The following is a 24420-nucleotide window of genomic DNA, read 5'->3' as shown; positions in this document are numbered from 1 at the left end:
GACACACATACCAACACACAAACATGCACACACACGCATACACAGATACATTCACATGCAGACACATCTTGTGCACACACTGATTTGACCTCTGTGGTCAACAGCAATAAGAGATACGGTGATCACTTAGTTTCTTTTAATATTCCGATTTCCTTTCAGAATCAGGTTCTGCGTCACAATTTATTGCAATCAGATTTGAAGCTGAAACAGGCATCGAAAGGGCACAGACAATTTAAAACAGCGATCGTTGTGGGACTTCCAAAGACATTTTCTCCCCTGCCATAGGAGCACTGGGCAATCTAATAAGCCTCTTGAGTATGTTACAGGGTTACATGCTCATCCTGTGTTTTAATGGGAGGTGAGTGGGCCAGTGTAGGAGCTCAGGAGAATTGGACACTCTGTATACTAAGGTATTGTAACATCCATTACCTTCTGAGGTCAATGCCCTTGACAGGGTTATTTAATGCCCCTTTCCTGCAGTCAGTCAATTCTTAACCTCAGCAGACCTCGTCCACCCCATCCCCCATTCTGCTTCCCCTCACCCCCACACCCCCGCCCCCCCGCCCCCCCCAAGCCCCCAATGATCTTTGCTGAAGGTCTCAGGGAATGCCAATACAATGCTGTTACAATGCTTGAAATGTCAATAAAGGGTGCCAAAGATCCTATTGTGTTGATAGTGTGACCAAAAATAGCACAGGCAACAGTGAAGGAACTTCAAATGGAGAGCAAAATGATCAAAAGCCTTTTGAAAACCACGCTCCTTTTCCATTTTAATTCACCTTCTCTTTCGGAACAAATAGGAGAATTTCAAATTTGATAAAATCAGAACAGTTAATTCTCTGTGAGAAAAGCATCTCTTTGGCCAGTCACAGGAAACTGCTGAGCCAGTGGGACCGTTTTCTACTGCAGTATAATTTGTTGTAAGACCATAAGATACAGGAGCAGAATTCAGCCATTCGGCTCATCAAGTCTGCTCCGCCATTCAATTATGGCTGATATGTTTCTCAGCCTCATTCTCCGGCTTCTCCCTGTCACCCTTGATCCCTTCACTAATCAAGAACTTATCTATCTCCATCATAAATGCACCACATGGCTTGGCCTCTACGGCTCTCTGCCAGATTCACCACCTTCTGGCAGAAGAATTTCATTCTTGTTTCAATTCTAAAGGGTCTTCCCTTCACACTGAGGCTGTGCACTCGGGTCCTAGTCACTTCTATAGGGGAAACATCTTCTCCACATCCACTCTATCCAGGCCTCCCAGCACTCAGATTCTACCCCCTCATCCTTTTAAACTCCATCAAGTACAGACCCAAGTCCTCAACTACTCCTCTTGTGACAAGCTCTTCAACCTCAGGATCATTCTCTGGATATTCTACTCACAATGTTCCAAGCACGGTCTGAGCAGTGCCTTACACAGCCTCAGCAGTACATCTCTGCTCTTGGATTCTAGGCCTCTCTAAATGAATGCATTTGCCTTCCTAACTGCTAACTTTCTTCTTTAATTCATTCATGGATATCGCTGGCTGGTTAGCATTTATCACCTATCCCTAATTGCCTTTCAGAAGGTTGTAGTGAGCTGCCTTCTTAAACCACTGCAGTCCATGTGCTGTGAGTTGACCCACAATGCTATTAGGGAGGGAATTCCAGGATTTTTTACCCAGAGGCAGTGAAGGAACGGTGACATATTTCCAAGTCAGGATGGTGAGTGGCTTGGAGGGGAACGCGCAGGTGGTGGTGTTCTCATATGCCTGCTGCACTTGTCCTTCTCAATGGAAGTGACTGTGGGTTTTAAGGTACTGTTTAAGGATACTTGGTGAATTTCTGCAGTGCATCTTATGGATAGTACACACGGTTTCAACCGAGCACCAGAGGTGGAGAGAATACTTGTGTCAGTCGAGCTGGTTGTCTTGCCCTGAATGATGTCAAGTGTCTTCGGTGTTGTTGGAGCTGCACATATTCAGGCAAGTGGGGAGTATTCCATCACACTCCTGATCTGTGCCTTGTAGATGGTAGATAGGTTCTGGGGAGTCAGGAGTTATTCCTAGCCCCTGAACTATTGTTGTAGTCATTCTATTTATGTGGTGAGTCCAGTTCAGTTTCTGGTCAATTCTAACCCACAGGATATTGATAGTGGGGGTTTCAATGATGGCATCACCATTGAACATCAAGGGACGGTGATTAGATTCTCTCCTATTGAAGATTGTCATTATCTGACATTTGTGTGGTACGAATGTTACTTGCCACTTGTCAGCCCAAGCCTGGATATTATCCAGATCTTGTTGTATTTGAACATGGACTGCTTCAGGAACGTCGGGGGATCATCGGCGAACATCCCCACTTTTGACCTTATGATAATGGAAAGGTCAGTGATGAAGCAGCTGAATTTGGTTGGGCCTAGGACACCACCTTGAGGGAGACCTGCAGAGACATCTGGAACTGAGATGATTGACATTTAACAACCACAAACCATCTCACGACCATCTTCCTTTGTGTCAGGCATGAGTCCAACCACCAGAGAGTTTGACCCCTGATACCCATTGATTCCAGTTTTGCCAGGGCTCCTTGATGCCACACTCGGTTGAATGCAGCCTTGATATTAAGGGCTGTCACTCTCACTTCACCCTCTGGAATTCAGCTGTTTTGTCCATGTTTGAACCAAGGCTGTAATGGGGTCAGGAGCTCTAGAATCTCTAACCAGTGAAAATAGCTGAACGTTATCTACACTGGCTTTTCCTGTTAATATCTTGAAGATTTTGACCTTGACCTTCTAAACTCTAGAGAAGAAAGGTCTCATTTGTATAGCCACTCCTCATTACTTAACTCATTACTAAGCCCAGGTGCCCCTTTCTTGTAAACCTACACTGTACTCCTGCCAAGGCCAACAATGCGAACTTCCTCAGGTATGGCGCCCAGGTCTGCTCACAATGCAATCTAACCAGCGGATTGCATAACTGCAGCATAACCCCTGCACCAACACATTGTTTCGTTACTGTCTTTGAGTGGTTTTGCTTTCACTTCGAAGAAAATTGAAAACGCTAGGGGAAAGAGCCAGGGAGGAAGTGTGGTGGAGTTGTGAGGTGGGGAGCAACAGCTGTTTGGGAAGACGCTGCGAGGTAGGAAAGTGAATCGCAAAAAAACTGGCATCCAGGTTCAGCAAGAAAGCAAACTGGAATGTTGGTGTTTATTTCAAAGGGAGTGGAGTATAAAGGTGGGGAGGTTTTGTTAAAACTGGACGAAGCTCTAGTCAGATAACGGCTGGAACATTGTGAAGAGGTTTGGTTGCCTTATTTGAAGAAAGATTGGAGACAGCCCAGAAAAGGCTCACTTGGCAGACACTAGGTATGAAGGGATTGTTTTATAAAGAAATACTGAGCAGATTGGGCCTGCAGTCATTGGAATAAAGAAGAACGAGAGGAGATCTTATTAAAGCACGCAAGATTCTTAGGGGACTTGACAGAGTAGATGTGAGAGAGTCGAGGACCAGAGGACACAATCTCAGAATAAGGGGTTGCACATTTAAGACTGAGATCAGAAGGAATTTCTTCTCCCAGATAATAGTGAATCCATGGAATTCTTACAGCATATGGGTTGTCGAGGCTGGGTTTTAAGGGTGAAATCCAAATTGTTAATCAGTAAGGGAATGAAGGGTTCTGGGGAAAAGGCAGAAAAATGGAGTTGATGATTATCAGATCAGCCATGATCTCATAGAAAGGCAGAGCAGGTGCGATGGGCTGAATGGTCTATATTCTGCTCCTACGCCTTATAGTCTTATCATGTAATGTAACACCAACCAATGAACGTCTACAGGAATCAATGGCCTTTTGAATGCACATGGCCCAACATAAGGCAGCAGAAACAAACAGTACACGGGGCACTGGAAGGACAGCTTCACTGGGTGAATGATCTTCGGCAGCATTGTGCTGTTTGTCCTCATGTCCTAGGAACAGGCATACCCTGTATTTGAAAGATAATCGGAAGTGGGTCCAGAGGATAGAGCTCAGAATATCATTGATTGCTGCGTAGCTACCTTGCAGTTGCTGGAAGAAAATCCTCTGTAAACATGAAATTTAATTTCAGCCAAACGTATGTTTGCTTTAGCAATATCAATATTTGGATGAAATATCCAGATAACCCAGATGTTCATTAGGATTAGGTTGTGGGGGAGGGTGGATGAGGAGGCTAGAGGGAAGGGCAATCCAAACATATTCAATCATGCTTTGCCTATTTCAGGCATCTTCCAAAGTTTGCATCCCCCCTTTGTAAATTCGGACGCTTGCAATGTCTCTCGGTTACGAGCACTTTGGATTGGAGTGGGGATATGGTGGATTTTGAATGGAACATAATTGGAGGTTCCAGAGACGAAGATTAAGTAAGACGCAAGCATCATTTACCTTGCTCTGAGCAGAGAGGACCCTTTCACATCTTAATTTACACCCATTTTACATCTCTTTTTCTCTTCCTGCACCATTAACAACCTCTTTGCACAACGAAAACACAATTGACCATCTCCTTTCAGTTCTGAAGAACAGCTTTCTTTTAATTCATTTACAGGATGTTAGCAATGCCAGCCAGGCCAATGCTTATTGCCGAGAGAGCAATTAAGAGTCAGACATGTAGGATCGTAGAATCCCTATACTGTGGAAGCAGGCCATTCTGCTCATCACACCCATGTCAACCCTCTGAAGAGCATCCTACCCAGACCCACTCCCCAACTCTAACCCTGTAACCCTGCATTTATCATGACGATTCCACCTAACCCGCACATCCCTATTCACTGTGGGTAATTTACCATGGTCATCCCACCTAACCTGTTACTGTGGGCCTGGAGTCACATGTAGGCCAAAGTGGGTGAGGATGGCAGATTTCCTTCCACATAAAGCATGAGTGAACCTAATGGGATATTCCCCTGATGTCTATCACATGACACTTAGTTTGAATTCGAATTCCACCACCTGCAGGGTTCAAGCCCAGGTTCCCAGAAAGATACCCAGGTTTCCTGGATAAATAGGCTGGTAATAAAGCCACTAGGCCATCAACTCCCCCAATACTGTTCTCCAAACATTAACTCTGTTCCCCTCTCTATAGAAAACTGCCAGACCTGCTGATTTTCTCCAGTGTTCTCTGTTGTATGTTTCAGATTTCCGGTGTCTGCAGGACTTTCCTTTTATGGTCACACTTTCAACACTTTGGAACATCTCAAAGCTCTCTTCACAGAATAACGTGATCCTGGAGCCTTGTCAGGAAATGTTCAGTTGGGTGACTAAACGTTGGGTCAGAAAGGTGGATTTGGAGGAGTGGCCAAAAGTCGGAAGGAGACATAGGACGATAGAATATAAATTCTGCAAGGTTTACTTAGCTGAAGAAATAGCTACAAGTGCTGGGCTGAAGAGAATGAGCGAGAGTAAAGAGGCCAGAAAAGGGGGAATGTAGAGATCTGAAAGGGTTGTAGGAGGTTAGAGATTGGGAGGGATGGGGGGAATTCAAAACAAGGACGAGAACCTCATGTGAACCTGACGGGGAGGCGATGGCCTAGTGGTATTATCGCTGGACTGTTAATCCAGAGACCCAGGTCTGGGGGCATGTGTTTGAATCCCGCCACGGCAGATGGTGGAATCTGAATTCAATAAGAATATCTGGAATTAAGAATCTATTGATAACCAAGAATCCATTGCTGATTGTCGGGAAAAACCCATCTGCTTTAGTAATGTCCTTTAGGGAAGGAAACTGCCATCCTTAGCTGGTCTGCCCTACATGTGACTCCAGACACACAGCAATGTGGTTGACTTTTAACTGCCCTCTGGGCAATTAGGGATGGGCAATAAATGCTGCCTGGCCAGTGACACCTTCATCCCGTGAACAAATAACTTCTAAAGTATGCTCAAACATTGCAACAAAACATATCACAGAGTTGAATGGCCTCCCCCTGCTCCTGGAGGTCTTACCTTAAGCAGTTTTGGCATCTCCAGCTTACCTTTGTTGTTAATAAATTCGTCAAATGATTCATTCCAGGGCCAGAAGTAATCCCCTGTCTCATTAATCATAGTCTCGCCGAATATTCGCCAGTCCCGCACACATTTCTGACGCAAGTTCCCCATGAAAAGCTGAAGACCAATGAGTGCAAAGACACTTAAGCAGAACACAGTCAGAATCATGACATCGGCGAGCTTCCTCACGGATTGTATCAATGCACCTACAATGGTTTTTAAGCCTGCAAGGAAACATTAGAACATTTAGCTTGGTAGAGATGGCACGTAGTCAATGTTTTCAGGAAATTAACTCAAGTAGACTGATGATGTAGTGTTTCGTTTCACTACTGTGTAACAGACACTATTTGGACTTAGCTAAAAAAGAATAAGCCCCTATTTTATTCACATTGCAATGCGCCTAATTTCCCCTTCCCTCTGGAAGTGATGAGAAAGGTCGGTCACTGGCCAAGTCGGCCCTGGTGAGCTATGCGCCAACTTCTCACCATCTCATTTCATAGAATCCCTATTGTGTGGAATCAGGCTATTCAGCCCAACAAGTCCAGACCAACCCTCCAAAGAGGATCCCACCCAGACCCATCCACCTGTAACCTTGCATTTCATAGAATCCCTACAGCGTGGAAACAGGCCCTTCGGCCCAACAAGTCCACAGCAAACCTCAGAGCATCCCACCCAGATCCATTCCCCCTGTAACCCACCTACGTACACATCCCTGAACACTACGGACAACTTAGCATGGCCAATCCACCCAGCCTGCTCATCTTTGGACTGTGGGAGGAAAACAGAGCACCTGGAGGAAACCCACGCAAACACAGGGAGAACATGCAAACTCCACACAGACAGTCGCCCGAGGGTGGAATCGAACCCAGATCCCTGATGCCATGAGGCAGTACTGCTGACCAGTGAGCCACCGTGCCACCCGTGCATGGAGGTCTATGGGCAGTCATCTTGATCCACTGCCAGTTAAGACCCTCAAATAAGCAAGGCACCTAAAGGGCACCTAAAGGGCCTCAACAAGCCCACCCCTCCCTGATCACCTGACATTCCAGCCACTGTGGCTAATTTCCTGACTCAGAAACCAGGGTAAGCCCCCTGCCTGCCAGGTTTGGCTGTGGATAGGGAGGGGGAATCTGGGACCAATCAGAGGCAGGGAAGCAGTTACCAAAAACAAGAGCAAATTGAGGGAGAAAGCGTGCTCTGTCATGTGAACATCTGAACCAGCAGCAGCTGTAAGTTTCCTAGGTCCGCTCTGCCATTTCTTAAGATCACAGCTGGTCTAATTGGAAACTAAGACCCACATTCCTCCCTACTCCCAATAACTTTTCACCCCTTGGTTTAACAAGAATCTGTCTAACCCCTGCCTTAAAGATATGCAAAGGAATCCGCTTCCAACATCTTTTTAGGAAAAGAGCCCCAAAAACTCATGACCCACTGAGAGAAAAAAATTCACCTTATCTCTTTGAAATGAGTGACCAGTTAATTTCTGACAGCGATCCCTAATTCTTAATTCTTCTCTAAGAGGAAACATCCTCTCCAAATCCGTTGTATCAATACCCCTCAGAATCATGTATGCTTTAACCAATTCAACTTTTAGTCTCTTATATTCTGCAGATATGAGCCAAGCCTCTTTGGCTTTATTCATAAAACAACACACTCATTCCAGGAACTAGTCTAGTAAACTTCCTCTGAATTGCTTCTAACATATTTGCATCTTCCTTTAAACAAGGAGTTCAATATTGTGCATAGTGCTCCAGATCTGACCGCACCAGTGCCCTATAAAACTGAAGCATAACCTTTACACTTCCGTCTTCAATTCCCACATGATAAATTATGACATTCAATTCATTTTGCTAATTACTTGCTTAACCTGCACACTAACCATTTATGATCCATGCATTTGGACACCCAGATCCCTCTGCATCTCAGAGCTCTGGATTATTGATTTCCTCTAAGAATCCTTCTCTTTGTAAAAAAAACTAGGAGTTAATTTACAAACGAAGGGCAAGATTCACTCTGTGTACCAAAGTGGAAGCTTGTTTGGATTGAGCGAACTTGTTGTTTCAAAATTTATTCTCAGAGAGCTTGATACTACTAGAAATGTATCTAGAAATTCTGCTGGGCCATGGAATGGATTAAAGATGTCAAGAGCACAAAATCATATCAGAACTGAACTAAAAAAAAGAAAATAGGGAGGGATAGCTGAGGATCTGCAGAGCACATTGTCAAGACTAGTCATTGTCAAACAGAGACGGTGGAGGGATGACAGGTTAAGATTAACAGACTAAATGGATATTTTCCTATTTGCCATTTTTCTAAAAGAATGGATGTCTCCAAACATCCTGAAACATTGCTGCACAGATAGCAGAGAAACAGGCCATTTGACCCAACTGGACCATGCGAGTCTTCATGCTCCGTATAGAGTCTCCTCAGACAAATTTATATTAGCCAATTTTTCGACTCACTCTAATATTCAATAATGTCCTTTAGGCAAGGAAACTGCCATCCTTAGTCTGGCCTGCCTGTGACTCTCAACCCACAACAATGTGTTTGCTCTTACCTGCCCATTGAAAAGGTCTAGCAGACCATCCAGTCTGACCAAACCACTAGCAATAAATGTACGAAACCTGACAGATCTCCTGATATTGATCTAACTGACAAAAACAAAAGCAAACCAAGCTCTGTTGTCCCTGCGAAGTCTTCCTTACCAACATCTGATAGCTTGTGTTACAGCATTTTTATTCGTTGATGGGATGAGGCCATCGCTGGCCAGGCCAACATTTATCGTCCATCCTTAATTTCCCAGACAGCAGTCATGAGTCAACCACATTGCAGTGGGCTTGGAGTCACATGTAGGCCGGACCAGGTAAGGATGGCAGTTCCTTCCCTAAAGGGCATTAGTGAATCAGATGGGTTTTTCCACCAATCGACAATAGATTCATGGTCACTATTAGACTCTAAATTCCAGGTTTTAATGAATTCAAATTCCACCATCCTGGTTCTCATTCTAATGTGAGCATTTATTTCTCAGAAACATAGGAATGAGAGAAACCATATAGCCCCTCTGACCAGTTCCACAGATGCTCTCTATCTAAACCCGCTTTGCACCCCCCTCCCTTGGTTTCTTATCCCTCAATACGGTCACCCACCAGAAATTTATTAATCTTAATTCTGGCCCTTTCAATTTCCTTGATTTTCCAGCTTGTATTTTTGTAGGACAGAGTTCCTGACCGCCCTTCCTATTTAATATCACCTTCCAAATGACCCAGTTCCAATTTCAAGTGCCCCTTTCTTCTGCACTTCAGAGAACTATCAATCGTGGTTTAACCTTTGAAGTCCACCAGAGTCAATTAATCAATTCAATCCTTGTATACATCTGAAGGGAGTAATGTCCAACATTCATAGATTCTCACAGCACAGAAAAGGCCCTTCAGCCCATCAACTACCACTAAAGGTGGGCTAATCCCATTTACAGTACTTAACCCATATCCTTGAAAGTTATGATATTGTCACAATATTCAAACTCCAACTTATAGGGGCTAAAGCAACGCTTTGCTATTTGGTTATATTGCCAATAATGCATCTCAGTAATGTTCAGCTAATACTGTTCATGACAGCCTCATATTGGCAGGGAAACATTGCAGAAACAATCAATATGATGCTCCACAACAAATAGTGTTGCCATGTTTCACAATACCTTGCAATTTTCTGCTTTCGCAGCTCTCTGTCACCTGGCCCAGACTAATCATTGGACTGCATGCTGCCAATCTCCCCTGAACTAGGCCGAGTAGGTACCATCCCAGAAGCCTCTGCAGAGCAGCGAAAGCCAATTATTGGAGACGGGAGGATAGCACATCCCTTAGAAGCAGGGAGGCTGTTTCCTCTGGCGGGTGAAACTAGAACTAGGGGGCACTGCATTAAAATAAGAGGGAGTAGATTCAGGATTGAGCTGAGAAGTAACTTTTCACCCAAAGGGTTGTGAATGTGTGGAATTCCCTGCCCAGCGAAGCAGTTGTAACTACCTCATTGATTGTTTTTCAAGTAAAGATAAATAGATTTTTGAAGAGTAAAGGAATTAAGGGTTATGGTGAGTTGGCAGATAGTGAAGCTGACCAGCCATGATCATACTAAATGGCCAATCCTGCTCCTATTCCTTATGTTCTTACCCAACCTGAAAGATTACTGGGAGCTATGCAGGAATGTAGATTTGACATTAAAATCAGTTCAGCTGTGATCTTATTGAATGGTGGAGTAGGCTCAAAGGGCCAAGTGGTCCGCCCTTATTCCTTGTTCATACGTTCATAACCTTCTGAATTCATGGAAACATTCCTCAGTTGTCCATGGGAGCAAAAGTAGAGAGGTCTTGCATTCTAGTGACTTCAATGAAGTGTCAACCATGGTTCAGTCAATGTCACCTAAGCTTTGGGAACCATTAGGTCGATGGTTCAAGTCGCCCACCAGAAAAATGAGCAAAATTCTAACCTGGCACTCCAGTACAGTATGAGAGGAACTGCCTTCCTGACAAGAGGAGAAACCGTGATTTTGTTTATGGGCATTCATCACTTGGAGGAGGAGTAGTCCTCTAAACTAATGTATTTTATTCAGACGTGGAATGTGGGCATCAGTAGCCGGGCTTGCACTTATTGCCCATCCCTAATTGCCCTTAGATTCAACGGCACCACTTTCTCAGCCCTTTCAGAGGGCAGTTATGAGTCAACCACATTTTTGTGGGTCTGGAGTCATTTGTAGGCGAGAGACCAGGGAAGGACAGCAGTTTCCTTCCCTAAAAGGACATTGGTGAACCAGATAAGTTTTTATGACAAACCGATAATGGTTTCATGGCCATCACTAGACTTTAATTCCAGATTCTTATTGAATTCAAGTTTTACCATCTGCTACAGTGGGATTTGAACCCAGGTCCCCAGAACAATACCTGGAATTACTAGCCTATTACCTCCTTTTAAATGATATATAATGAGCTTCTCAGTAGCTTGGGCCTTGACTGGCTAAAGTCCATTGGAATGAGAGGTGATCATATGGAAATGTGATAGTCTAAAGAGGCTTAGCAGTTTCAGCTGGAAATTCTACTCCTATGAAACTAACACCATTGCTGAATATCACCAATTTTATCTTCTATTGCAACTGTTTGGTTAGCTAGGTGTCCCAATAGCAGCATTTTTAGTCGACATTTCATCTCAGAAAATCCATATCCATGTTCAGATGTTAACAATCTAGGGATATTTATCATTAATACAAAAACTGAGAGAACTGTAGAAGCTGTAAATCAGGGGCAGAAACAGAAGTTGCTGGAAAAGCTCAGCAGGTCTGGCAAAATCTGTGAAGAAAAAAAATCAGAGTTAACATTTCAGGTCAGGTGACGTTCTGAGGAAGGGTCACTAGACCCGAAACATTAGCTCTGATTTTTTTCTTCACAGATGCTGCAAAACCTGCTGAGCTTTTCCAGCAACTTTGGTTTCTATATCATTGATACAATGTATCTGATCATTATTGTATAAACTAACTGGTGTATTTCTCTGATCTTCTGCCTGATAATGATTAAACCCGAAGAATGGAGTTTAACTTGTTGCTTGGGATGATCAACAATTATTATAACCAGAAGTACTGTCCCATCTTACTTAAGATATCACATAAGATTTATATTACCTAAGATATATCAATGGTACTGAACTGGAGATGTTCAAGAGCATCAAATTCCAAGGAGGGATGATCACCAACGATCTCTCCTGGTTCACCCACAAGAAGGCACAACAATGCTTCTAATTCCTCAGGAGGCTAAAGAAATTCAGCATGCCCACAAGGAGTCTTACCAATTTTTTATAGATGCACCATAGAAAACTATCTTGATGCATCACTAGTATAGCAGCTGCTCTGCCCAGAACTTTCACAAATGACAGAGAGTTGTGAGCACATCCCAGACTATCATGCAAGCCAATGTTTCGTCTACACCTCTCGCTGCCTCAGAAAGATAGCCAACATCATCAAAGATCTCTCCCACCCCGGTTAGAATCGCTTCCAACGTCTTCCGTTTGGTCAAGAGATACAAAAACTTGAACACACGTGCTAACAGATTGAAGAACAGCTTGTTATTAGTCTTCTGAATGGGCCTCTCAAATTTTAAAATTTAATGTTGATCTTGCTGTTTGTGCGCCTTCTCTGCAGCTGTGACAGTGTATTCCTCGCTCTGTTCTATTACCCTGATGCGCTTTGTACGGTATGATCAGCCTGTACTGCACGCAAAACAAAACTTATCACTGTAACTAGGCACTTGTGACAATAACATATCAAATCAAATATATAATAGAATGGCTACAAGCATTAAAGTAGCAGCTGAGAGTCTTAGTTGGAATCATTGAAGAGTAAACTCAGTGATTAAAATATTGTTCATATCAATAAGGAGACATTCTCTTTAAAATGTTACACTCAGTCTTTGTCTTTTAATTTATTTTACAAAGCTACAGAAGATGCACTCCACTCAACAAGTATAAGTATATACTGTTTGCAATATCAACCTTTGCTGAATTGAGCCATGCTCTGGCACGTTTCTCCCCCTCAAAACATTGATGCAATATCTCTTATCAAAGCAAAATGATTATGCGTGGGGTGAAGGTAATTTAAACACAGAGTCCTAGCTAAATAATGATCAAGCAAGCATCAGGGAGCAGAAAAAAATGTGACCCTAATGAGCGAATTTAATTTTCATGTCGACTGGGTAATAGTTGCAGTCGGAACAGTAATAAATTGTTGGCTATATCCAGTGCAGCTTTCATTTTTTTTGTTCAGTCTTTCACAGCATGTGGATGTTGTTGGCAAGACCAACGTTTGTTGCTCATCCCTAAAAGCTATTGATCTGAGAGACTTGCAGGGCTCTTTTGGGTGGGGCCTGGAGTCACATGTAGCCCAAGCCAGGCAAGAATTCCTTCCCTGAAGAAGATTAGAAAACCTGATGGGGGTTTAACAACATATTGCTGAGAAGTTTATGGTCACTGTTGCCTGAAACTGGCTTTCCATTCGGTCGAGGGATATGTTATGGGCTAAATTATTTTGAGATTTACATTTGCGACAGGTCAAAGCAACAGCTCAAAACGATTGGCAAAAAAGAAACAGTGGTGAAGAACAGAATTGTTTTCACGTAATGAGGGATTTCGATGTGGAATGCATTGCCTGAGAGCAGTGGGGACACAGTCAATTGTGCCATTCAAAAGAGAATTAAATAGTTACCTGAGGAAGAAAAAAAAATCTCAGGGCTGAAGAAAGAATACACCATGTGAGAAGGAATAGGTGAGTTGCTCTAGTTGAGAACATGCTAAGGCAAAATGGGCCAAATGCCCTCCATCTGTGTGATCCTACAATTGTCTAACCATTCCATGATTCTGTACAATCATCAAGGAATCTGCATCCCTAAATTTAGCAAAGGGTAAGGGACCAAGATTTGTTAACCACTTGTAGGGGAGTGTCTTGTAAATAATGACTGTAACAGAATAGAATTCCATGTTTTATGTGAGAGGAAGAAGGGAAAATTAAAATGAAACGGGACTGTTCAGAAGGGGGGTCTTTCTCACCCACTACACAAAGCACTGACTGAGTCGCATTCCCCTACTGACCAGAGCAGCTCACTGTGAAGTCTCAAATGGCAAATGATGGGACTTTGGCCCTTCCTTGGGAAGAGGTCCGTGTCAGAGAGCTATCAGACTCTGTTGTCCCAGCGGAAGCAATGGCCAGGGCTAGTACAGTAAGCAGCCCCAGGATCCGAGCACTGAATATCCAGGATCCTGTGGTAGCGAGGGGAGGCGAAGCTTGGAGGGGCATTGGGGGGTGGTGGTGAGAGGTGGGAGGGAGACCACAGAGTCATACAGTGCAGAAACAATCTTTCAGTCCAACCAATCCAAGTGCTTGATACAGAGGCCAGGTGATGTTGAGCAGTGGCAGAGGGAAAAGCATGCCGAATGAGGAATGCCGGGAAGAGAAATAAATATAAATACCACTGGGGTTTAAGATGGGGGGAGTAGAGAAACTAGGAAACTTGTGGCTTTTCAGTTTGGTACCAATTCTGGAAGGGAAAGTGTTAGGTATCACTAACACAGAGTGACTAATTTACCAAGATGTTGCCAGGACAATGGAATTATAAAGGGAAGTTGGATAGGCAGGGACTTTTTAATCACTGTAGCGTGGGAGTTGAGAGGTGGCCTTCTGTAGGTTTATAAAGTAATGAGGGGTACAGATAAGGTGAATGGCTGGCGTGCTTTTCCTAGCGTGGGGGATTTCAAGACAATGGGGTTTATTTTTAAGGTGACAGGAGATAGATTTAAAGAAGACATGAGGTGCAATTTTTTGACACGGCGTGGTTCATGTTAGATAACGAGGTGTGGAGCTGGGTGAACACAGCAGGCCAAGCAGCATCTTAGGACAGGAAAGCTGATGTTTTGGGCCTTGGCCCTATTGTCACATGTACAGAAGTAAAGTGAAAAGTTTTGTTTATGAGCAGTACAGGCAGCTCAAAGTAAGCAAGGATGTACAGATCAGAGGTTGTAAAGAAAAATCTTGGACAGAGGCATACAGGTTACATTGTACAGGGCATGTACCAGGCGAGATCAACTTTAGCAAGATCAGTGTTATTTGAGAGTAGAGAGCCTCATCAGTCTAACAATGACCAGGAAGAAGCTGTTCCTGAACCTGCTGGTGTGTGTGTGTTCGGGTTTCTGCATCTTCTGCCTGACAGAAGAGGCTGTCGGAGGTCATTACCAGGATACGATGGGACTCTGATGATGTTGGCAGCCTCTCCACGGCAGCATGCCATGTAAATGGAGTCCATGGATGGAAGGTTGGATTCCGTGATGGTCTGCGCTGGGCACACCCGCTTCTGTAGTTTCTTACCGTCCTGAGCAGAGCAGTTTCCATACCAGGCCATTATGCTCCCTGACAGGATGCTTTCAATGGTGCATCTGTAGAAGCTGGTGAAGGGCCTTATGGAGATGCCAAGTTTCCTGAGCTGATTGAGGAACAAGAGGTGTTGTTGTGCCTTCTTGATTGTCACATTTACATGGGAAGTCCAGGGCAGGTCATCAGATACCATCACTCCAAGGAACTTGATGCTGTCCAGCCTCTTAACTTCAGTTCTGTTGATGTGTGGAATGAACCACCAGAGGAAGTGATGGATGCAGGTACAGTTTATAACATATATATGTTAGATATTTAAACGATGTTTGGATAAGTATATGAACAGGAAAAGTTCGGAGGGATATGGACCAAGTTTAGTTTGGGAACAGGATCAGCATGGACTGGTTGGACCGAAGGGTCTGTTTCCCCACCTTATGACTGTATGACTCCATGACTGAACACACGAGTACCAGTTAATGAGGGAGTTTTGAGAGGCATTCGTGTAACTGATAGCAGAGAGGCTCTGAGTGCCGTCCACATGAGCTTCCAAAAGTAACTTGATATAAATCAGAAATAAATCAAGTGCTATAGATCCTGGAGATCTGAAACAACAACAGAAATTTCTGGTGAAACTCAGCAGCTCTGGCAGCGTCTGTGAAAAGAAAGCAGATTAACATTTCAGACTCCTCAGTTTCAGTAGAGGATTCACTGGACTTGTAATGTCGACTCTGTTTTCTCTCCACACATGCTACCAGACCCACTGAGCTTTTCCAGCAATTCTTATGACACAGTTCAGCATTCACAATGAGCAGCAAAGAAACTGGAAATTTTTTATTTCCTGACTTTTGTGGTCCTTGATCAGGAGGTAGGGAGACAGACATTAGGGATAAATTATTCACTGGGCTAGGACGTGTTGCCTCCGCATCTTAGTTGTGGCTCTTAGCTTTTTGCACATTTGCAAGTGCTGGAAATCATAGAATTGTAGAGTCACAGAGATATACAGCATGGAAACAGAGCCTGTGACCCAACGTATCCATGCTGATCAGATATGCTAAATTAATCTATTCCCACTTGCCAGCATTTGGCCCATATCCCTCTGAACCCTTCCTATTCATGTACCCATCCAGAGGAACAAAAATTTCTGGGAAAGCTCCAACAAGTCTGGCAGCATCTGTGGAGAGAAATCAAAGATAACAGTAAGGGTCCAGTGACCCTTCCTCAGAATTGACGGTAGCTCGGAAAACATTGAAGACAGGGTCAGGGGGAGGGGTGTAAGGAGTAAACAATAGGTGGAGATAGAGCCCAAAGAGAGAGAAGAACAGTCGGAGAGAGGAAGGAGTGGATAATGATCAGCCCCAGCGAATGAACAGCTACTAATGGGGGCCATCAGTGGCTAACAATGGATTGTGTGTAAAAGCAGACCATGTGGTGACAAAGCCCTGGTGGGTGGGGGCTCAGGTATAAGGACATAGGGAAAGGTATCTCAAACCCTAAAATTGTTGAACTCGATGTTGAGCACAGAAAGCTGCAGAGTTCCCAAGCTGACGAACGAATGAAGGATGAATGAATGTCTATTTATCCAAGGTTGCAGGAAAATTTGAGTCAGGGCTTGTGTGGGAGGTAGAGGAACCTGCAAAGTAAGTGAGCTGCCTGATTATATTCAATGCGGGAGATGTGAGGCGACGCACTGTGCAACTAAAAAAGACAAGTGAGAACGCTTCCCTCATGTTGAGAGATGTAGCAGCTGATAACGAGCAAAAGGGTTTAAATGTATACAAGAACTAAAAGCTGGTGCACAGGTACAAACTGTAATCAAAAAGGCTAATGAAATGTTGGCCTTTCTCTCAAGGGTCAGAAGCAACGGTACAATTACACACAACGCTTGCTCGGATTCCATCTGCTTAGTTCAGGGTTGTTCAAATCAAAGATGTCAGAATTGATTAAGGGTCGAAACAGAGAAATGTTCTTATGGGAAGAAATTTAGAACAAGAGTAATTTTCATTTTAAATTTAGAATTAGGGCAGGGTCAGACTGAAGTCAGGAACCTCAAACAAAAGGGAAAAGGAAATCAGAAACCCAGAGAGATGGCAAATGCCAGGAATGAACTGTTATATACATGACGATGGGGATGCGATGATGTTGCAGTAATGTTACTGGATTGTCAGTGGGAAGCCCAGTCTCAAGGGGATAATAAAATGTGAGGCTGGATGAACACAGCAGGCCCAGCAGCATCTCAGGAGCACAAAAGCTGACGTTTCAGGCCTAGACCCTTCATCAGGGAGGGGGATGGGGTGAGGGTTCTGGAATAAATAGGGAGAGAGGGGGAGGCAGACCAAAGATGGAGAGAAAAGAAGATAGGTGGAGAGGAGAGTATAGGTGGGGAGGTAGGGAGGGGATAGGTCAGTCCAGGGAAGACGGACAGGTCAAGGAGGTGGGATGAGGTTAGTAGGTAGGAGATGGAGGTGCGGCTTGGGGTGGGAGGAAGGGATGGATGAGAGGAAGAACAGGTTAGGGAGGCAGAGACAGGTTGGACTGGTTTTGGGATGCAGTGGGTGAAGGGGAAGAGCTGGGCTGGTTGTGTGGTGCAGTGGGGGGAGGGGACGAACTGGGCTGGTTTAGGGATGCGGTGGGGGAAGGGGAGATTTTGAAGCTGGTGAAGTCCACATTGATACCATATGGCTGCACGGTTCCCAAGCGGAATATGAGTTGCTGTTCCTGCAACCTTCGGGTGGCATCATTGTGGCACTGCAGGAGGCCCATGATGGACATGTCATTAAAGAATGGGAGGGGGAGTGGAAATGGTTTGCGACTGGATCTAAAGAATGGGAGGGGGAGTGGAAATGTCTAAAGAATGGGAGAGGGAGTGGAAATGTCTAAAGAATGGAAGGCAGTTCCCATTATCACAGTCTCAAGGGGAAGTGGGTTTGGAGAGCAGCTGGGGAAACTTGCATTTAATAAAAAGCTAGCCCAGTAGCAGCCATTGTACAGTTGCTGTAATAACCTATCTGGTTCACTAACGTTCTTTAGGGAAGGACCTACATGTGACTCCTGGCCACAGCAATAATGTTGACTCTTAACTGCCCCAAGGGCAATTAGGGATGGACAATGATTGTTGTCCTAACCAGTGGTGCACACATTCTGTGAATGAAGAAAAAGGATGAGAATCAAGGCATTTAAACAGAGGCATGGGCACTGAGCCATAATATAAGCTAAGGTCATTGGTTAGGCCACTGTTAGAATACTGCGTTCAGTTTAGCTCTCCATGCTATAGGAAGGATGTCGTGAAACTAGAAAGGGTTCAGAAAAGATTTACGAGAATGTTGCTGGCGTTGGAGGGTTTGAGCTATAGGGAGAGGCTGAAAGCTGGGGCTATTTTCCCTGGAGCATTGGAGGCTGAGGGATGACCTTATAGAGATTTATAAAATCATGAGGGGTTTAGGTAAGGTGAATAGCCAACATCTTTACCCAGGGTAAGGGAGTCCAAAACTAGAGGGCATAGGTTTAAGGTGAGAGGGGAAAGATTTAAAAGGCACCTAAGGGGCAATGTTTTCAAACAGAAGGTGGTGTATGAATGGAATGAGCTGCCAGAGGAAGTGGTGGAGGCTGGTACAATCACAATATTTAAAAAGTTTCTGATCAGATATATTAAAAGGAAGGGTTTAGAGGGATATGGGCCAAATGCTGGCAAATGGGACTGGATTAATTTAGGATGGCTGGTCGGTATGGATGAGTAGGCCTGAAGGGTCTGTTTCCATGTTGCATATCGCTACGACTCTCTGACTTGAACTGAACAGAACAGTGGGAACAGGCGTAGTGTGTCGAACTTGTTAACTGTACAACACACACCGTGATGGTGGTGTTTCTGAGGGAGACACCAAAAGCCTTTACCCATCACCTCAGCAATCTCTCTGTCATTCCGGGTGACAAAGAGGAGCCAGCGTGCAACATGGTAACTCTCCTTCGCCATGCTTTTCTACCTGCGTGTTGAGAAATTACTGAGGTACAAGTTGCAGATTTAGAAACAGCTGCTGCGGGACTGGGTAGCTCTTAACAGACAAATAATTAGGATTCCATTTGGCCTGACATCTCTGTCACATTATCGCTTGGTATAAAATGGAACAGGAGCTGCCATTAATTTAACTAGGAGCTGGATAACAAAGCTATTTATTAATTAAATCAATGAGCAGGAATTATTGATTATATCCCCACAAGCTGGGACATCAAACATGATTGCATGGTCCAGCTCTTAATATGTGACTCAGACTCACTACCCAGTCTGATCTATGGCCAAGGGTGTTACAGACTGTGCCATACAGCCCTGCTGCAATGGTGGGATCCTAGACAGATCTGAAAGGCCAAATCTGATTTCTTTTCTGGGCATTATCTCATGTCTTTTGGATGGATTTTCGCCCAGCCAGATTTCTCACCAAACCCATCCTGTTAGCTACTAACTCCGCCCCCGATGCCATCTCTCTCACGTCCAGCTCTGTCCTCCATTGTGGCACGGGCCGTTCCCGGAACACTGCCACTGTCAGGATATCCCAGAATCGACTGCACCCTTTGTCACTTGAAAAGCCCACTGTGTGCCCGAGCGATCTAGAGCTGCCCTGCACGGTTCCTGGCCTGTGCCTGGACTTGGGGGATGAGGTAAATTTGGTGCCCCATTTTGGCGAGCAGGGTCCTGGAGGAGCCCCCACTGGGTATCCTCCTCTCCCAGGGACCAGCAGAGAGGGCCGCGAGGCAATGCCATGCCAGCCTGACCTGACATTGCCAGCCTGGGTTAATTTAGTCTCGATTGTGTAGAGGAATGCTCAGCACTAGAAGACCTGCGTGTTGGAATACTGCGTCCAGTTCTGGGCACCCTATTATAGGAAAGATGTGGATGCTTTGGAGAGGGTTCAGAGGAGGTTTACCAGGATGCTGCCTGGACTGGAGGGCTTATCTTATGAAGAGAGGTTGACTGAGCTCGGTCTCTTTTCATTGGAGAAAAGGTGGAGGAGAGGGGACCTAATTGAGGTATACAAGATAATGAGAGGCATAGATAGAGTTGATAGCCAGAGACTATTTCCCAGGGCAGAAATGGCTAGCACGAGGGGTCATAGTTTTAAGCTGGTTGGTGGAAAGTATAGAGGGGATGTCAGAGGCAGGTTCTTTACGCAGAGAGTTGTGAGAGCATGGAATGCGTTGCCAGCAGCAGTTGTGGAAGCAAGGTCATTGGGGTCATTTAAGAGACTGCTGGACATGTATATGGTCACAGAAATTTGAGGGTGCATACATGAGGATCAATGGTCGGCACAACATTGTGGGCTGAAGGGCCTGTTCTGTGCTGTACTGTTCTATGTTCTATGTTCTATGTTCTAAGAAGGGCAATGACTTTATCCTCTCAGCCAGTGTGAGATCTCTCCAAAGCTCACATTCAAGTCTCCCTCCACCCCTGCTCCTGCCTCCCACCAAGGCTCATGCTCTATCAACCTCACTATTGCCTACGACATCTCACCCACACCAAACCCTGACAGCACTAACCCTGTGCCGTCTGTGCTACCTCCTCACTCAATCAGGACACCTACCCGCTCGCACCAAAAGTAAAAGTTACACCACCTACTTTCATCTGCCATAATGCTTCTCCCTGCTAGTCCAGGTGGAAATCAGTCCACAACAGGGCAGAAAGAGTCAAGGCAGGGGTAGGACACCTGACGTTTCGCTTCTCACCCCTTGTTGTGGAGAGCATTCTGACTCTGACCAGCCTGATACTCTGACTAGCCATGTCCAAGACCCTCAACTGGTATTGGAGCCTGTCCTTGGTTTACTGGAGCCAGGACACATGAACTCAAGGCCATCTCTCTAGACTTAGAATCCCTAAGGTGTGGAAGCAGGCAATTTGGCCCATCAGATCCACACTGACCCTCTGAGGACTATTCTACCCAAACCTACCCCATCCCTGACACCCTGCATTTCCCACAGCTAACCCACATAAGCTACATATCCCTGGTCAGCGTGGCCAATCTACCCAATCTGCGAATCTCGGGACTCTGGGAGGAAACCGCAGCACCCAGAGGAAACCCACGCAGACACAGGGAGAATGCACAAACTCCATCCCAAACAGTCGCCCAAGGATGAAATCAAACCTGGGTCCTGACACTGTGAGGCAGCAGTGCTAACCACTGAGCCGCTGTGCCACCCCCCACTTGCCTGAGGCCCGCCTCAATGATCTTGGCACTGAGTGTGTGCCAAAGAGCATGGTTGACACAGCAGGACTCCAAGCCTGGTATCTCTAGCTGAGGGAGTAATATGCAAAATGCTTCCTGGACAATGGATGTTGGCATCTGGACATGCATGTGTGAGATTCAGTCTGTGATTGCAAAGAGGGAACAAAAAACAGCGTAGGAGAGATTTTAAATAATTATTACTTAAATTGTTTGTAGCAATGAAGCTGCATGTGGGAGCCCAGATTTATATAGGTTTGAGAGACCAGAAGGTGAGTGTTATTTTTAATTAAAGAAAGTTGAGAACCTGCTTCGCAGCATCATTAATGACCAACTAATCAAACCATGGGTTTGAGATCTTTCAGGCTGCAAAGACGTTCGTTTACTAATTAACAACTCAAAACAAAAACAGGCTTTGACCCGTTTTTATTAATAAAAGCACTTCCACCCCAGAGATAATTAGCAATGAGTCAATGTGTGGGCAGCTGCCGGAGAGAACGCTGGTGCAGGTGAGAGAAAAAGTGAACAGGCAATTAACATGATATGGATTTGAATGGTCATGACTGCATGGTGCTTGGTACAGGTGGATAGGAAGTGCTGGGAATACTGGTATCGGCAGAGCCACAGAAAAGAGCTAATGCTTCAGGTTGATGACCTTTCATCAGAATTGAAGGGAGGTAGAAATTGTAACAGGTTTAAAACAACAGAAGCAGGGAAAAGGAACAAACAGTAAGGCCTTTGAAAGGGTCGAAGGCTGGGAGGGGGTGAGCGAAATTACTAAAGGTTTCATGGTACAAACGCCAAAGGGAGTAGTAATGGATAATGTAAAGAAGCAAAAGATGTGTCCACATGAGGTGCGAATGGCAGGATAGCAGTGATCTGAACCCTACGCAGCAGGGTAATGGAAAAACTGAGAAAAGAAACTGAACCAGCAAAACAGAACGGCTATGATCTAGATGTGCCGAATTCAAGGTTGAGACCTGAAGGACTTGGAGTTGAACTTCCAAATAGAGACGTAGAGAATAGGAGCAGGAGTAGGTCATTCAGCCCTTTCAACCTACTCCAACACACATTATGATCACGGCTGATCATCCAACTCAACGGCCTGTCTCTGCTTTTCCTCCATGTCCTTTAATCCTTTTAGCCCCAAATACCATATCCAACTTCTTCTGGAAATCATTCGACTGCTCGCTGTGATTGAGGGCTCCACAGGTTCACCACACTCTGGGTGAAGAAACTTCTTCTCATCTCAGTCCTAAATGGTTAACCTCAGAACTTTCAACTGTGACCCTCAGTTCTGGCCATCCCCCACCGTCGGGAACATCCTTCCTGCATCTACCCTGTCTAGTCCTGTTAAAGTTTTGGAGGTTTCTAGGAGGTTCCTACCCAGCACCTCCTCATTCTGCAGCTCAGTTTGTCGCCCCTTGGACTGTGTTGAGGTTCAATGCGTCACTGCAGGAGGCTGAGGGCAGAGAGGCCAGAGTGGAAATGAGGGGGAGGACTACAATAGCAGGTGTCACAGGGCTCAGGGTTCTGCTTGCAGACTGAAATAAGGTACCCCACAAGGGAGATACCCAGAATGCATAGAGATGACTGCATTAGTAGCAATTAAAGATACTGCACTGAAGACAGTGTAACTATGTCACAGGTGAGGAATGGTTGGGATGTCACGGTTGGGGTCTTGAATGTTGAGAAATGAGTAATTGATCCATCGCCTACAATATTTTTTATTTATTCATGGGATTAGGGCATCACTGGCTACGCAGCATTTGTTGCCCATCCCTAATTGCCCAGAGGATAGTTAAGAGTCAACCACATTGCTGTGGGTCTGGAGTCACATGTAGGCCAGACCAGGTAAGGATGACAGTTTCCTTCCCTAAAGAATATTAATGAACCAGATGGGTTTTTCCACCAATAAAAAATGGATTCATGGTCATCATTCGATTCTTAATTTCAGATATTTATTGAAATCAAATTCCATCATTTGCCATGGTGGGATTCAAACCCCAGTCCCCAGATCATTACCTGGGTCTGTGGATTAACAGTCCAGCGATAATACCACTAGGCCATCACCTCCCCATCCTAGGCCCAACCATCTTCATCAATGACCTTCCCTTCATCATAAGGTCAGAAATGGGGACTGTAGTGATAGTAATGAGGTCAGCCAGGTGGACATCATAGAATAAGAGTTCCCTCATTGGAGCTGTTAACCTGGTCTAATCAGGGAACCCTGGCTGACAGGTACAAACAGGAGTGTCAGACGTTCTGTTCACTCTGTCAGCTGGCTCTGAGAGAGCTGGATCAGTGTTAAGGGTGACTTGGTGATGGGATACTGGCCTCTGTGGTGATATTTCGGAGATGTTCACCGATGACTGCATAATGTTCAGCACCATTTGCACCTCCTTAGCCTCTGAAGCAGTCCATGTTCAAATGCAACAAGATCCAGACAATACGCAGGCTTGGGATGACAGGTAACATTCACATCTCCCAAGTGCTGGGCAATGATCAACTCTAACACAGAGAATCGAACTACTGACCATTCGAAAGCACCACCATCACTGAATCCCCCACTATCTGTGTTGTTCAGGTTACCATTGACCAGAAACTCAACAGGACCTGTCACATAAACACAGGTTCTACAAGAGCAACTTGGTGGCTAAAACATCTACAGCGAGTACTGCACCTTCTGACTCCCCAAAGACTGTCTACTATCTACAAGGAACAAGTCGGGAGTGTGATGGAATGCTCCCAACCTGCCTGGATGAGTGCAGCCCCAACAACACTCAAGAAGCACAACTCCAACCAGGACAAAGCAGCGCATTTGTTTGGCAACATTCAACCTTCAACATTTACTCCCATTCCTACCGATACATTGCAGTACTATGTACTAGCTACAAGATGCATTGCAGTAACTCACTGAACTCCTCTGATAGCACCTTCCAAACCCATGATCTTCGCTATCTAGAAAGTCAAGGGCAGCAGATACACAACGCCACAACCTGCACTTGGTTGCTGCTCTTGGAAATACATCACCGTTCATTCACTGCCGCTGAGTCAAAATCCTTGACCTCCCTCCCCAACAGAGCTGTGTGTATACTGACATCTCAAGAACTGCATTGAAGGAGGAAATTCAGTACCACTTCCTCAGGGGCAGTTAGAATGAGCCACAAATACTTGACCATCTAGAGACAACCAAACCTCATGAACGAATAGTAACACAGAAATGTTGGGCTTAGCTGTTTTCCTGAAATCCTGCAATCCTTGGGGTTTCAGAAGACCCACAACACTGTTAGGGAGGGAGCTCGTGGATTTTGAACCAGCAACAATAAATAAATAACACC

At 45.0% G+C, this 24420-nt stretch overlaps 1 protein-coding gene across 8 annotated transcripts in view; it reads right to left on the bottom strand.

Annotated features, from left to right (window-relative positions):
- scn5lab (sodium channel, voltage gated, type V-like, alpha b) overlaps window positions 1-24420 on the bottom strand; it is a 432064-nt gene that overhangs the window by 284620 nt on the left and 123024 nt on the right. For all 8 annotated transcript variants that reach the window (XM_059640055.1, XM_059640086.1, XM_059640082.1 and 5 more), the window contains one exon: window positions 5972-6208. In XM_059640055.1, the coding sequence (XP_059496038.1) occupies window positions 5972-6208 (237 nt within the window). The remainder of the gene's footprint in view (window positions 1-5971; window positions 6209-24420) is intronic.

This window comes from Stegostoma tigrinum, chromosome 2 (genome assembly GCF_030684315.1).
Source record: "Stegostoma tigrinum isolate sSteTig4 chromosome 2, sSteTig4.hap1, whole genome shotgun sequence".
Lineage (NCBI taxonomy): Eukaryota > Metazoa > Chordata > Chondrichthyes > Orectolobiformes > Stegostomatidae > Stegostoma > Stegostoma tigrinum.
This window is presented reverse-complemented; position numbering and strand designations above follow the sequence as displayed.